The sequence below is a fragment of the Dermacentor variabilis genome, chromosome 3, assembly GCF_050947875.1.
Source record: "Dermacentor variabilis isolate Ectoservices chromosome 3, ASM5094787v1, whole genome shotgun sequence".
Classification (NCBI taxonomy): Eukaryota; Metazoa; Arthropoda; class Arachnida; order Ixodida; family Ixodidae; genus Dermacentor; species Dermacentor variabilis.
In genome coordinates, this window is record NC_134570.1 from 197,717,897 (window position 1) to 197,732,468 (window position 14,572).

At 45.0% G+C, this 14,572-nt stretch overlaps 1 protein-coding gene across 4 annotated transcripts in view; it reads right to left on the reverse strand.

The window, feature by feature from the left end:
* The window catches only part of Pi3K92E (phosphatidylinositol 3-kinase 92E), a 160,721-nt gene that overhangs the window by 85,577 nt on the left and 60,572 nt on the right, over positions 1 to 14,572 (reverse strand). For all 4 annotated transcript variants that reach the window (XM_075686775.1, XM_075686774.1, XM_075686776.1 and 1 more), the window contains 2 exons: positions 6,418 to 6,594; positions 1,672 to 1,741 (listed from right to left, as the gene is read on the reverse strand). In XM_075686775.1, the coding sequence (XP_075542890.1) occupies positions 1,672 to 1,741; positions 6,418 to 6,594 (247 nt within the window). The remainder of the gene's footprint in view (positions 1 to 1,671; positions 1,742 to 6,417; positions 6,595 to 14,572) is intronic.

The following is a 14,572-nucleotide window of genomic DNA, read 5'->3' on the forward strand; positions in this document are numbered from 1 at the left end:
ATCCCAGATATTTGAAAGTGTCTACCGCATTTAACGCAAGATTCTTCGAGCATGTCTTTTTGCGTGTGACTCTCATCTCAACACATTTGGAAACGTTTAGTCGCATTTGCCACAACAAGCACCAGTTAATTTCTGGTAAGTTCCTTAGTGTACGTTGATCTGCATCCGACTCAATGTGCGTGTGTGCAACACAATCGTCGACAAATAAACGACAACGCAGTGAAGTGTTAATTTGTAAATCGTTAGTATAAATTTAAAGAAGTAGCGGCCCGAGCACCGCTATCTGGGGAACTTTTGAGGGAACGGATACAAATACTGAGTTCGGGTTGCCCATGTGAACAAATCGATTTCACTGTGCAAGCTACGTGTCGAGCCGCAGTACAATTGGACGGTTGTCTAGAAGGCATCGGAGCTTCAACAACAAATTGGCGTGCGACACATGATCGAAAGCTTCATCAAAGTCAAAGAAAATCATACCAACTTGTCCGATTATGTCTATTATATTGCCATTAAATGATTTGCAGTCTGAATGAATTGTGTCGTAGTTGATAAGCCACGCCAAAACACATGCTGGCTGCTTGAACGAAAAATCGTTTTCCTCTAAGAAAGTGGAAAGGTGCTTGAAAACAAAGCACTCCAACACTATGCTGTAACTGCACCGCGATACTCCAATCTGTAGCTGATTACTTTAAGTTTGTCACCAGATTTATAAACTAGCACCGCTTCGGCTGTTTTCCATTGCAAAAGTATTTCCGCTTTCCATAAACTTTCGTTGAAAAATATATGCAACTAATTTGCACACCCTTCAGCGTATCTATGCAAAAACGTGTTTGGTATGCCATCGGGACCGATAGCGTTTTTGGTGTCTAATTCAAGTAGAGCCGAAAAATGTCTCTTTAGTTCATGTCTAGATCCAGGGTAGCAAAACTGGTTTTCTGAAAAAATGTGGGCTAAGTGGTGCCGCAAAGAAACAGAGAAAAGAAATCATTGGATGCATTCGCTATACGGTTACCATCATTGGTGACATCGTCGTCAAGTTCCAGTTTCCTAATATTTTTGTTTTTCCTCGTTAGGTGCAACCAGAACTTCTTTACCGAATAAGCTTCATGAAACAAATTATAACTTTATAGTTATTTTCACGCAACCGGCTAAGCCTTCGAAGCTTCAAATCTTTTTCGGCTATTCCAAGTCAACTAGGCTACCATATTATTTGTAATTTATGATTTCTGGATGTTTGCACATTCCAAGAAAAAAATCAAGTTTTGCTATTTTACTGCCTTTTCCCGGTGCCAAAAGCACTGAAATTGTTCAAATATTTGTCATATACGTAGTTTTGGCAGTCACATCACTCCATTGTCTCGCCATACACACAAATTGAACGCCTAAATTATATAATGTGCTTTTGAAAAAAAATGCTGACTGGTGACTTCCGGCTCACTTGGCCAGGAAAACTAAATTTTCACCAAAATTCTGGAAAATTTTTGGGAAGTAAATGGGAAGAATGACTTTTGAACTTCAACAAACTCGTGGAAATTTGACCAGCTATATTTGTACTGATCGAGAAAACGCTGGTTGATTTGACGTGCAATGACACACTAGTTTGCGATATATAAAGAAATAGACATAGGAACAACGTAATCTTTCAATGCCTAAATGTTTTCTTATACTTACTCTGAATATCGCTGATGGGCACAATCACAAATTGTGGTGGTCTGCCTTCCGAGATCTTGTCTTGAACGTACTGAAAGCAAGCATCAATTGATTCAAGAGACACCTTGTGGCATAACTTCACACCAAGACAGTTCAATTTTGCCGGTAGCGAATTACAAACTTTTCGCCCAAATTTCACTGCTCGGTGACGTCTGCCCCAAGATGCTTGCATAGAGCCTCACAACCAACAGACCAAGCATGGAATTTATATTTCATTTGGTAGGCTTCATTCCTTGCTTTCGCGTTTTTAGCTCGGCAAGAATTAAGCCGTGTAAATCGCAGTGACTAGCCAGTTGACATGGAAGCATTTACTGGAAGATCCTCTCATCCTCGTGCGTATCGAAGTCATCACACCACGAATATTCTCCCGCGAGTGTGCAAGGTGCGTCGACTTCAAACGAATTTTTCCGAATGGCACCAGTTTGAAGACATGCGCCGTCAAGCTTGCGATAAAAATGTTGTTCCACTTACCGGCACAAAAAGAAGCTGTTTTATGCATTGAAGTTCATAGGCATAAGTTCCAATTCATTTCACCGAACACTTTGAAAATTATTTTCTCGAAACTGTTGTAGCCTTTAGAAACTGTTTTAAGTAGGATAGGATAGTAATAACTTTAATAAAGTGCCGGCAACCGGCGGTTTAACGCGTCGTTACGCTGGCCAATCATCGACCCGGGGTTATACCCTACTCTGCACTACCCCATTTGGGCCCGTTTGTAGTGGGTCATGATGCTTGTGCTTTTCAAGCGCACCCCGGGCCTGTTGGACGGCCCACAGTTTCAACTATCTTGCGAACTCGCCTGCTACAATCCGTAAATTGCATTATCGTGGTAAATATTTAACTAAACAGAGACTCAGTGCAGATATGTGCATTATGCAATTGAACGTAATGATTTCACGTAGAAAAAGTCTCCACCTCATGGAGTAATTTACCTCAAGAGTTGGAACTGTCGTGTCCGCCACAGGCAATTTTAAAAATTTGGTATAGCTAAAATAGAGACCTGCTATACAAGGTGTCCCAGCTAACTTTACCCAGAGTTTAAATATATGCGAATGCTACGTGGCTGAACAGAACCAAGGTACTGTTGTTTGGCGTCGCTTGGAGATGCTTAAATTATATATTTAATGCCGCCTAATTAGATAATTAATCTCAAATAAATAATCAACTTCTCAAATATTTTAATTGGGTGAAAAGTGTCAGTGAGAAAATTGTAGATGGGGCATGAAAAACTTCCGACACAGCTTTCTGTTGCTCCATACGAGCTACATAAAAGTGTTTTTCTGAGCGTGAAAGAAGCCCGCAAATGCACACAGATGCCGCGCGACTGGGCAGTCGAGGCACTTTGCGAGTATTCGAGGGCTTCTTTCACGCTCGTAAAGCACTTTTGTGTAGCATCTATCGAGTGACACAAAGCTGTATCGGGAGTTTTTCATGCCCCATCAACAATTTTCTCATTGACACTTTTCAACTAATGATGATATTTGAGAAGTTCAAGAATTAATTTAGACTAATTATACAAAGAGGCGGAATTAATTAAAGTCATTTGAGTATCTCCAAGCGACGGCAAACAACATTACCTTAGTTGTGTCCAGCTACGTGGCATTCGACTATTTTTAAACTATATTTAAAAACTCTGGCTAAAGTTAGCTGTAACACCCTCAATATATTGTCAAGTGTCACGCAGACGCTATCTTAAAATATGGTTAGATATGTTGAAGATCTGAAGGATACTGGGCAACAGCACGAAGTTCGACAGGATGTGCGAGAGTGCCCTCAACGAAAGGAGCTGACAGGCGCCAAAATGGTGTTTATTACTTTCTTTAGGTTCAGTAGCAACCTGACGGCTGTGAGACACACGAGAGCTCGCTCAAGGAGGCCGACATAAAATGCAATATGCGGAGAAAAGACAAGGCCAATTAAGTAGCAAAAACGCGTGTGGCACTTAGGACACATCCTTCTCTCGAAAGTTGCAGGAGTGTTGAAAAGGCTCACAAGCAATGCATCACAATGATATAATGCGTCAGGGCACAAAAATAAACGCTCTTTCTATAGTACTTCCAAGTGCCGCGGCACGAAAATTTCAAAGCAGTTCAATGAACTGGCTGCGCTGGGCTGGCGTAAGCACGTTACAGACGCCGTCTTGCGAAATTTAGGCGGCAGCAGAACTGACGGCACCGATGGGAGGATGAAAAGTGTAGAGACGCCACAGACATTGGCGTTGTTAGAGACACGATGAAAGGAAACTACCAGGGAAATACCACCAGTGCGTTCTTTTAACGAAAGCCTGCACGGCACTTGACAAAGGACCGCCAAAACGGGCCAGCCGAAGCCGAAACCTACGGAGCGCGAACCAGTCTTCCTTCCCAAAGCTGCACAGTGTTGGTGTAGTGTTTACAAATCTTACAAATATTTACAAAGGCGAAATCCTTAGTACAGAAAACCGGAGTGCTCATGCCACTGCTCGCACTTTCGTCGTCTTCTTCCACATAGCTGCCGCTAATCGTGCCAAAAAAGCACAGTTAATTTATATGGAGTAATGAAGGCACTCGAACCCACGACCTTTTGATGCTCATTAGGACATAGTTGATTAAGGCACAGTCACTTAAGGTAGCTTTAATTAGGACACTCTAACCCGCGATCGCTGGTGAGAGAAAACAAGTAATAAGAAGTAAAAACGCATTCGAATGTCAAGTAATTTAATGAGTGTCTCTTGAGCGCGCAGGCTCTGGCCTTCCCCCTCTTTGCCGTTTGCTAAAGTGACCGTAACTTTCTTTTATGGAAAAGCGCAGAACGTTGGTTGCTTTTTGCACGTCATATGTTTAGAAAAACTGCGCATCTCGTGCCCTTTCCTGCGAAATTTTACCTCCTCGGTACAATAGGCATGGGCTTGCACAAGCACACCACAGCTCACACACATTCCATAGCCCGCCACACGGCAATGGGAGGCAGCGTTGTCCAGCTCCGCCTCGACGGTGGGAGCTCAACATGATCATTGTCAGTACTAGTATTGTACCGTTGTGCCAATTGTCGAGTCATATATATATATATATATATATATATATATATATATATATATATATATATATCACAAGAAAAAAATTTCCCGTTTCTTTTCTGCCACGATCAGTTCGTAGTACACCTCTGAACTGAGTCTGCCCCACCCTTTATTTCTGTGTTTGTATTATTTTATTATATTATTTCGTTAGCTTTACTGGGAAAAACGCAAATTTTATTACTTATTCTTTCACTCATTCTACTAATTTTGCAACGTTCTTTTTTTGATCAGGAAACCACAACAGGACTTGCGTGTTTGTCTACCATGTAAAAGCATGCGTCACGAATTTAATTTCTTACGCTTCACAGCCCGTGACCCCTTCATACCTGTCCCGGGGAGGTGTCAAATACCTGAACACAACCAATGATGAGGGGAATGGTCCCGCGGCCTCCCCAGCAGCTACCTTGATGCCAACGAGTAAGTTCTTTAGCCCTCGGGCTTTCCTTTCTTTTTAACGCATTCTGCTCATTTGTTCAGGACGCCACAAAATGGCTTCCGTGTTGGTCGATTATGTAAAAGCGCGCGTAACGGGGACCGTTACGGTAACGGGGACCATAACGGCGACCGTTAAGGGGACCATAACGTAACGGGGTCCGTTACGTTATGGGTGTGAGCTCTGGTGTGATTGCGCAAGCCCATGCCATGTGCCAAAGAGTTGCGTATTGATCGCCGTGTGCGCATTTATAAGAATACAAAGCAGGGTGCAAGGCGTGCTCTCTATAGATACTGAAGTGTGGATACGCGTGTGTTTGGAGTTTACGCCATACTATGGCTTCCTGTCACGTCAGAGTATTATCAGGCGGTGGTAGTGTTCTTCGTGAAAGTCGATAGTGTTGCAGGATGTGCGCGTAGATTATTGGTATCGGCTCGGGCTGGAACTGCTCGGCGCGTCCCTCTTGCGACTACCGGTGTACATGCGCATGGGCCTAGGCGTGTGCCTGCTGATTGCCGCGCAAGGACTCATGCCCTGGATTCCACACGATTTCCATGAATGGCGGGAGCTGGTGCGCTCCACTCATTCTGCGTTGTGCAGCCCAGGAAAAATTTTCGCATACCGCCTGTGAGTCTGTCAGAACTACGACGTACTCCCAGTGCGGTCTCGTCATGGTGGCTAACGCTCGCTCCAGAAACTGACGACGCATTTATTTCGGACCCGTGGTTTTTGGCTACGACGAAGCATACATGCGATTGTGGCGTAATCTTTATGGGCATTTTTCTAATTAGAATACATAGGTCGTCGATGACACGCATGATAGGCCAAAATTCTGCACCCTTTGCTTCTTCGTCTCGCGCTGCCCGGCGTGTTTCTTTCTCTCCTTTTTTTAAAGTGACGAGGATATACCAGGCGAGAATCTGACCGGTAACCGACCGTCCAACCAACCGATAGATAGAGAGCCAGACCAACCGACCCAGGAGAAACCATGGAACGGTACGCATAAAACACGTCCCACACAATAAAAATATAATACAGTACAGTATCATGATATAAAAACTTACTTCTGGCATGTCGTCGTGCCCCTTTCATAATCTGTCGTATTCGTGCCCTCCCTTGTTCATTTCTTTTTTATATCTGGCAACTCTTCGCTCCCTCAACCGTGCTCGCTCAATGGCGCGTTCGCTGACGCATCACCCAGAGGAATGTGCAAGCATACCTTGTACTGCAGAAGAGGCAGCTCCTCGAGCAGGTACTCTTCTCGACCACACACCTTGAGCACGAGGCTCTCAACCGTGTGGCACAGGAACTGTTCCTCCGTGCTGGCGTTCTGCATGGCCTGCTGAAGCAGCTGCTGTGGGGTGGCGCTCACCGACGTGCTCACGGTTAACGTGCTCTGGCGAGACAAAAGTTCGGCGGTGCAAGATTAAATACACCATTTCACATCACATACATAAAAACCTCTGGATCCCCCCACTTCCTAAAAACATGCACCTTGTGCACCACAAACAACGCAGGAGACACCGAGCAAAGGCTCTCCAAAACAATTCTCCACCTCAAAAGACGTGCTCTATGTTGATGTGGCCGAATATGGGAACAGAAATCATTGCGCAATATCAGTCATTAACTCTCACGGCCAGGTCGCTGCGGCCGCCTCCATTCCTGGCTCTTCCTCGGAGGAGGCAGAGGAAGCGGCCCTGGCCCTCACAATCCTAAATCCATCAGTTATCGTTAGCGACTTTAAAGCAGCCATGCATAACTTCGGAGCGGGCAGGGTCTTTAAGCCAGCCCTTTCCCTTCTCTGGGGCCATCCTTTCCAACAAACTGTGGCATTAATCTGGACTCCCGCGCATGCGGGCCTTGCCGGAAACGAGGCAGCTCATGCCAGTGCCCGAGGATTTACAGTCTGGGCTCAGGCATCAGATGTATCGGACCTCCCCACGGAGGAGGCGCCGTTTACAGCGCGGGATCGACTTATTACCTACCACGACATCTGCACACACTACTGCTTAGACCCTTTCCGCCACTCATGGGCAAATCCCCGTGTAGGTGTGAAGTTCTGTGGCGACAGCTGCAGACTCGCACCTTTCCCTCCCCTTACCTCCTCCACCGCATTCATCCTTCCATTTACCTTTCTCCCTCTTGTAAATTCTGCGTCTCACGTCTCTCCCAAAGCAGACTTTAAACACATCATGTGGGGATGCCCTAATCACCCTCTTCCCCCTTTCCTCAAGCAATTAATATCTAGTGAGGAGCAGTGGGAGGCTGCCTTGCGCAGCTCGGGGCCCGACCTTCAGGAGGCCATTCTGGAGTCGGCTGACAGGATAAAGAAGGCCTACTTCAAGCAGTTCCTCCCCTCACCCTCTATTCTGTTGCCCCTTTCCCTCTAAAGAGGGATAAATAAAGTTTTTCATTATCATCAACATCGGCGGTGCTACGACGGAGGTGACAGGTCAAAGGCTCGTAACCATCATGCGCTACTGCGCAAACTCTTGAGGGAAGCTGCAAGCTGTAAGTGTCCTTGCAACAGGTGACGGTCAATCGGAAATGAAAACTACGAAGCTGATGCCGATGGTTATACTTGGCGAACCACCCCCTAATTCAGGGTACGCAAGTACAGATTCGTTCCAAGGCGATCGTAATCATGGCTGAAAGAATTTGTTAAGTAAGACTTCGGTCGGCCCATTACATTTTAAACGGATTATATGTCGGCAGCTACGGATGTGTACAAGCAAATGATGTTCGCTAATGTTCCGCCTGAGCCTGATATGCACATAAAAGGAAAAAATAATTTTTTTAGATATTACGTATCGAAGCCGCGAGCTGATATGAGGTGCGTTGCAGTGCCCGTGGGATTCATATTACCTCTTGAGATTCTTTAAAGTGCATCTCAATCTAAGTCAACGAGAATTTATGCATTTACCCTCATCGAAATGCGAGCTACTCTTGCTGCACCAAACCTACGACTTCGAGTTTCACAGAGCCACGCCATAGCCACTGGGCTCTGCAATTGTACGTGAAAGAGAGAAAACTATGAATACTACACGGAATACCTTGTATTTGGCGTCGTGATGGAACGATTGCAATGCAAGAGCAACGGGATACCGACAGATAGATAGAATAAACTTTATTGTCCAACGGATAAGGGGATATATCCATCCCCCGATAAGCAGGTTGGGTGCCGCCGCCTCATATGAACGCTGGGAAGTCTTGGGTCCCAGCATCCTCTTCAGCCAGTTGGACGAGCCGGAACAGCAGATCAGAGTCCGAGCTGCGCAGCAGGGTCTTCCAGGTGTCTCTGCTACCTATATTGTGCGTCCCTGCGGGAGAGTACGGGCATTCCCATATTATATGGCCGAGTGTCCCATAACCGGGTGCGGATACGTATAACTTTGCAGTCGTATCCACGCGACTGCTTGTCTGTTGTTTAATTTCAGGTCTGGCGCGGATACCAGTCTAAGATCCAATATATAATGCTGCGTGATCTCCCCATATTTTAGCATGCGCTCTCCGCTCCCTCGGTCATCGAGGAGCCCCGTAGCGGATCGGCGGTAGAGATATCGAGCCAGTTTGTGGGCCGCCTCGTTGCCGGGAACGGCTTCGTGCGCCGGATTCCAAAATTATTTGAATTTTTCTATCCAACTCTCTCTGGCCTAGGATTCTGGCCACTAAGGCCGAGATATTTCCCTTGTATAAATTTTGTACGGCAGTTTTGCTGTGACTGATCACAAATTTCGCGTCCGTTACAGCGCAAGCTGACGCGATCGCAGTTTCCTCGGCAACTTCTATGCTCCGCCCGCGAAGAGTCACAGCTGTCACGGGATTACCCGGCCGCTGACGGCCGTCGCCACCGTAAAACCGCCTCCACCTCCCGCCGCGTCTAGATAGGCCAACTCACGTTCCGAAACTTCGCTGAATCTAATTTGAAATGCTTCGGCTTGTTTTTGCCTCCTGTCTTTGTTATGTTTCTGGTGCATGTTTTTGGCAGGGCAGGGGGGACAATCAGATTTTTTATGACTGTCCTTTCTACCTCCACCCTTTGGGCGGGGCCTCTAACCGGACTTATTCCAACTTTGATCAGTGTGGCTGTTCCTGTCCTCGTGGTGCTAAAACTGGGCACGGTGGCACTGCCAGCATGCGGCACGCTAACAATCCGTTTGCATTCATTGTACAGCTGTCCTTCGGCCTGCTGCTTCATGCAGGGGATGGGGACACTGCGCAAGCCAGGGTGACGAGGGCGGCGCAGGGGCTCTACGCTACCCGATGCCACGTGCTGGATCCACCGCCATACTCATCGTGGGAATTGCACCGTCACACCGGAAGATAGCACGTTCGGAGATCTTGGCAAGTGATCTGCGTTCAGCGCCACTGTTCTCCGCGGCTTTAAATAGCCTGCCTCGGTGGCACTGCCAGCATACGGCGCGCTTACAACCCGTTTGCATTCATTGTACAGGCGAGAAAAGATTTTGGATATTGCATCCGCTCATGTGACCCTTTCTTGCTAGTGCTGCCGTGACAACGGTTTTGTATCCTGGTTCTTGTTGTCGCCTTGGCCTTGAGAAAATTGCTGCTATTAGGTGGTGATATTGAAACTAACCCTGGCCCCTATATAACCCAAATTTCAACACAGCTGAAGGTTATTGCAGCGGACATCAAAGACATTAAAGAAGAACATTTAGTAGAGTTAGACAATGAGCTTGGCCTCCTTGCAGTCCTTGAAGATAGAGTTGAATCCTGTCAACAAGAAATCGCCTGTATGAGTGAAGCAATTGGCAAACTTCAACAAAAAGTTGACGACCTAGAAATCCGAAGTAGGCGATCTAACCTAATTATCTATGGTTTAAAGGAAAAAAAAACATAAAACTAGCGAGTCGTTAGCGCAAACTCTGAACAAATACATTATCGAAGACACCCTGGGACTAGAAAATGTTGCCATCGAGCGTATACATAGGTTGGGGAAACACACAACAGATAAAACTCGACCGGGAATAGTGAAGTTACTTGACTACAGAGAAAAAGTAGCAATCTTAAGCCGAGGTTTCAAGCGAAAAAGAACTGACTACTCAATTGGTGAAGACTTCTCTAAAGGAATAAGAGACATACGGAAGAAACTTGGGGATAGCGCAACATCAGACCGTAAAAAAAGGAAAAAGAGTAATTTTCTTTTGACAAGCTTTACATTAACAAACGCGCATATATTTGGGACGAACATAATAAGGGCAAAGTACCGATGCAAGCAAAACGACACAGAAACAAACCGCCGAATAACCCCCCGAGCCGCACAAGCCGCACAATCAAAATATTAACATTGATAAATGTAAACGCCCGTAGTGTCCTAAATAAAACAGAAGCCTTAGAAACCTTCTAGTCGACTACGAACCCGATATTGTGGCGATCACGGAAACATGGCTATCACCTGCTATATTCGACTACGAGATTGCTCCGCCAGATTACACAATCATCTGAAAAGACCGACCTTCACGGGGTGGAGGAGTGGCCTTACTGATAAAAAAAAACTGTTTTCGCTTTGTCCTTCTCCCCGAGGTGGACAACGCTAAAGCCATTTTCTGCAAACTTTTGTGCGACGGGACGTCAATTGTAACCGGTAGCGTTTATCGGAGCCCTTCCTTTGACAGTGCATGCCTTTCAGCAATTCAAGAATATATGCAGCGTCATGTCCATCAATCTGGGATAATTCTTGCCGGCTACTTTAACCTTGCTGACATAGACTGACCCACAATGCATCACACATCAGAAGCCTCAGAAATGCTAATAGACTTAATGCTAAATTTTAACCTACATCAACTTGTCACTCGTCCTACTCGCGTTCAAGGCTGAACGAAAAATACCCTCGACGTCATATTTCTCAGCAACCATTGTTCTACAAGTCAAGTACAAATGGACATTGTTGAAGGGTTATCTGATCACAGCATACCTATGTGCACATTCCAGCTTGATCATTGTATCACTACCCTGTCTACAGCAAAAAGTTTTTTTTTAACTTTTATAAAGCAGATGACGCTAGCATACCAACTTATCTGTCGCATGAATTCGATTCCTTTTTAGAAAAAGCATCTCAGGAATGTACTGGTGTAGATGCAGTGTGGCTACATTAAAAGAACATTGTCCTGCACTGTATAACTAATTATATTCCAATCCAAAAGAAAAAACAGCACCTTAAGTATCCATGGATCACACGCGAAGTCATCCATGCTAAAAGGCGTGTAAATCGGCTTCGTAAGGCAAACAAGAATAACCCAAACCATCTACAACCTTGAAGTTGAAATCTGCACTTATGCATTTCAAGCAGAAACTAAAAGATTTGAAGCAATACTACTACAGTGTCACTCTTGCTATCTTCTTAAAAAACAGCCCACAAAGACTCTGGAAACATCTGCGCAGTGCCGAGCAGACAGCAACCAAACTCACTGAAGAAGAAAAAAGTACAACTGCAAAAAAATATAACGATTTCAAGTCGGTCTTCACGGAACACAATGGTACACTTCTCCCTCTTCCACCATCCTGTACCTAGGTGCTTGATCCCTTAATAATAACGAACGCCGGAATCCACAATCTTCTCCTCAACATTGGCCTTAAGAAAGCAAACGGCCCTGACGAAATTCCAAACGAATTCCTAAAGAAATATGCTGAGTGGTGCAGTAGATATCTGGGACATATTTTTCGTAAGTCACTAGCAACTACTAATCTACCACACGACTGGAAAAAGGCTAAAATAATACCGATCCACAAGAAAGGAGACAAAAATAATGTTGCCAATTTCAGACCCATATCTCTCACCAGCACTTCATGCAAAATACTATAACACATTATTCTAAAACACATGACAGTGTTTCTAGAACACGAAAACAGCCTATCGCCTCACCAGCACGGTTTTCGATCTGGCTTATCAACCATCACTCAACTAACAGAGGTAGTTCATGACCTTGCTCTTAGTATTAATAATCGATCTCAAATTGACATGACTTTAATTGACTTATCTAAAGCTTTTGATTGCGTGAGTCACACTAAGCTAATTGCAAAAGTGGAGCAAGCTATCGGGAAGGGAGAAGTTTCTGCTTGGATAACAGCTTTTCTAACACACCGCTCACAATAGGTTGTGCCTGAACATATGGCATCTGATGTCGTTTCTGTCACATCTGGGATACCACAAAGCTCGGTACTCAGGCTGCTGTTATTTCTGATCTTTATTAACGATATAACCAATAATATAGCGTGCAAAATCAAACTCTTCGCGGATAATTGCGTGATATATAAAGAAATTAACAGTCATAACGACCATCTCGATCTTTCTGATTCCTTTAACTCGCTAGCCGAGTGGCGTTCCCAGTGGCAAATGTCCAATAACGTCAATAAATCGGTAGCAATGACAGTTACAAGAAAAAAGCAACCCTCTCATTTCACCTACATCGTTAATGGCACGCCTCTTTCGATGGTTGAGCAACAGAAATATTTAAGAATGACGCTGGCGTCAAATCTCAATAGGGAAACACACTTAACTAATAATACAACTACTGCACTGCGAAAGCTATTTTATTTAAAGACGCCTAAAGGTCGCTCCAACGAACATTAAGCTTCTGGCCTGTAAAACATTTGTGAGACCTATTTTAGAATACGCTAACACAATTTCGTTCCCTTACACAGCAACTAACATAGCTAAACTTGAAGCCGTACAAAGAAAAGCAGCAAGGTTCATTCATAACACTCACCTTCACCTCTCTTAGCTTCCTCAGGCCTCAACACATTATCGACGAGAGCAAAACAAGGTCGACTAAAATTCCTGTTTCAAATTCTGCATCATCAAAATTAAATTGATATCATTCAGTACATTTCATATTCGCAATCTAGAATAACCGTCACCAACACGAGCATACGCTAACCGAGTATTCCTTTTCTAATGACGCATTCAGGCACTCATTCTTTCCTTGGGTAATCAGAGAATGGAATGAACTTAACTCGTCATTTCCAGCGACAAACTCTTTATCCTTGTTCGCTTAACAGCTGGAGCTCCTCACAAGTGATTACTGGCGACTTCTAATATTTGTTCCCTATTCTCTTTATGTTAAACTGACAGTACTTAGAAAAAAATCTATACACTTGTTTCTTCCCAAATATTTTACGTTTTTGTTTCGCCTATGATGTGCCCCGCTTGTTGTCCATCTTATTCTGCCTTGTTTAGTGTTCTATTTGTATACTTTATCTACTTTATCTTTTGTATTTTGTTGAATACTGTTGTTTTTTTGTTTGTGTAGCTCGCACGTGTATTTATGTATGGAAAAGAAAGTGTTCATGACCGTCTGCTAGGCTCTCGGCTGAGAGCGGCTGTATTGTAAAATAAATAAACAAAAAAATAAAGTCCCTCCATTTGACAAGTTCGCACCGCGTCCGTCAGTTCTACCCGTGTGTTGTGCACCCCTAGAGCCATCAGTCTCTCTTTCGACGTCCACGCTGGGACTGTCCATGCACATGGGTAAAATCAGCGCTCTATTTACGCATTTTCTCATTACATAATCAATATTTTTTTTCTTTCCACCGCTTTCAAATTAAGATATGCCATTGCGTAGCTCGCCCTGGTGAGGGTGTTCGCCTGTATTAGTTTAATCAAATTTTTCTCCTTTAACCCTCGGTCTTTGCTGGCCACCCGCCTAATTAGGCTCAGGGTCTGCATCGCGTGATTCTGCAGCCTCTTGACGGTCTCGCCATTATGGCCGTGTGATTGGAGAATCAGGCCCAAGATGCTGATTTGCTCGACTATTGGTACCTCCTTACCCGCCACTTTAATTTTGATCTCCGACGGTGCATTGCACCGTAAGTGCTTCGGATTGTATATAAACTATTCTGATTTCTGCGGCGAGCACGCTAGGTCTCTCTGGCCGCGTAATCGGCTACGATGTCGGTGGCGGCCTGTAGCAGGCTTTCGATGGCCGAATCACTTCCACGGTTGACCCAGAAGGTGATATCATCCGCATATTTATTAAATGTTAATGCCTCGAGCTTTGCCAATTGCTCGGGGTGTTCCCTCATAGCCAGATAGAAAAGTAGGGGAGACAGCACTGAACCCTGGGGTGCGCCCTTACTTCCTAGCTCAATCGTGGGGGATTCCAGCGTTCGGAACTTCATCCAGGCAATTCTGCCCGTCAGGAAGTCCCGATGTACCGATATGTCCCGACATTCCTGCATGTACTCCGTTAGATACATAATGGGGTCATCGTCTAAGTTCCCGAGCATTTTGTTCATTACCCCTCCAGGGCCCGGAGCCGACATCGTTTGAAGTCTTACAATCTCTGCCCTCACTTCCGTTTCTGTGATGGGGGCGTCGAACGCCTCGTTAGGCGCTCCACCATAGTCGGGAAGTG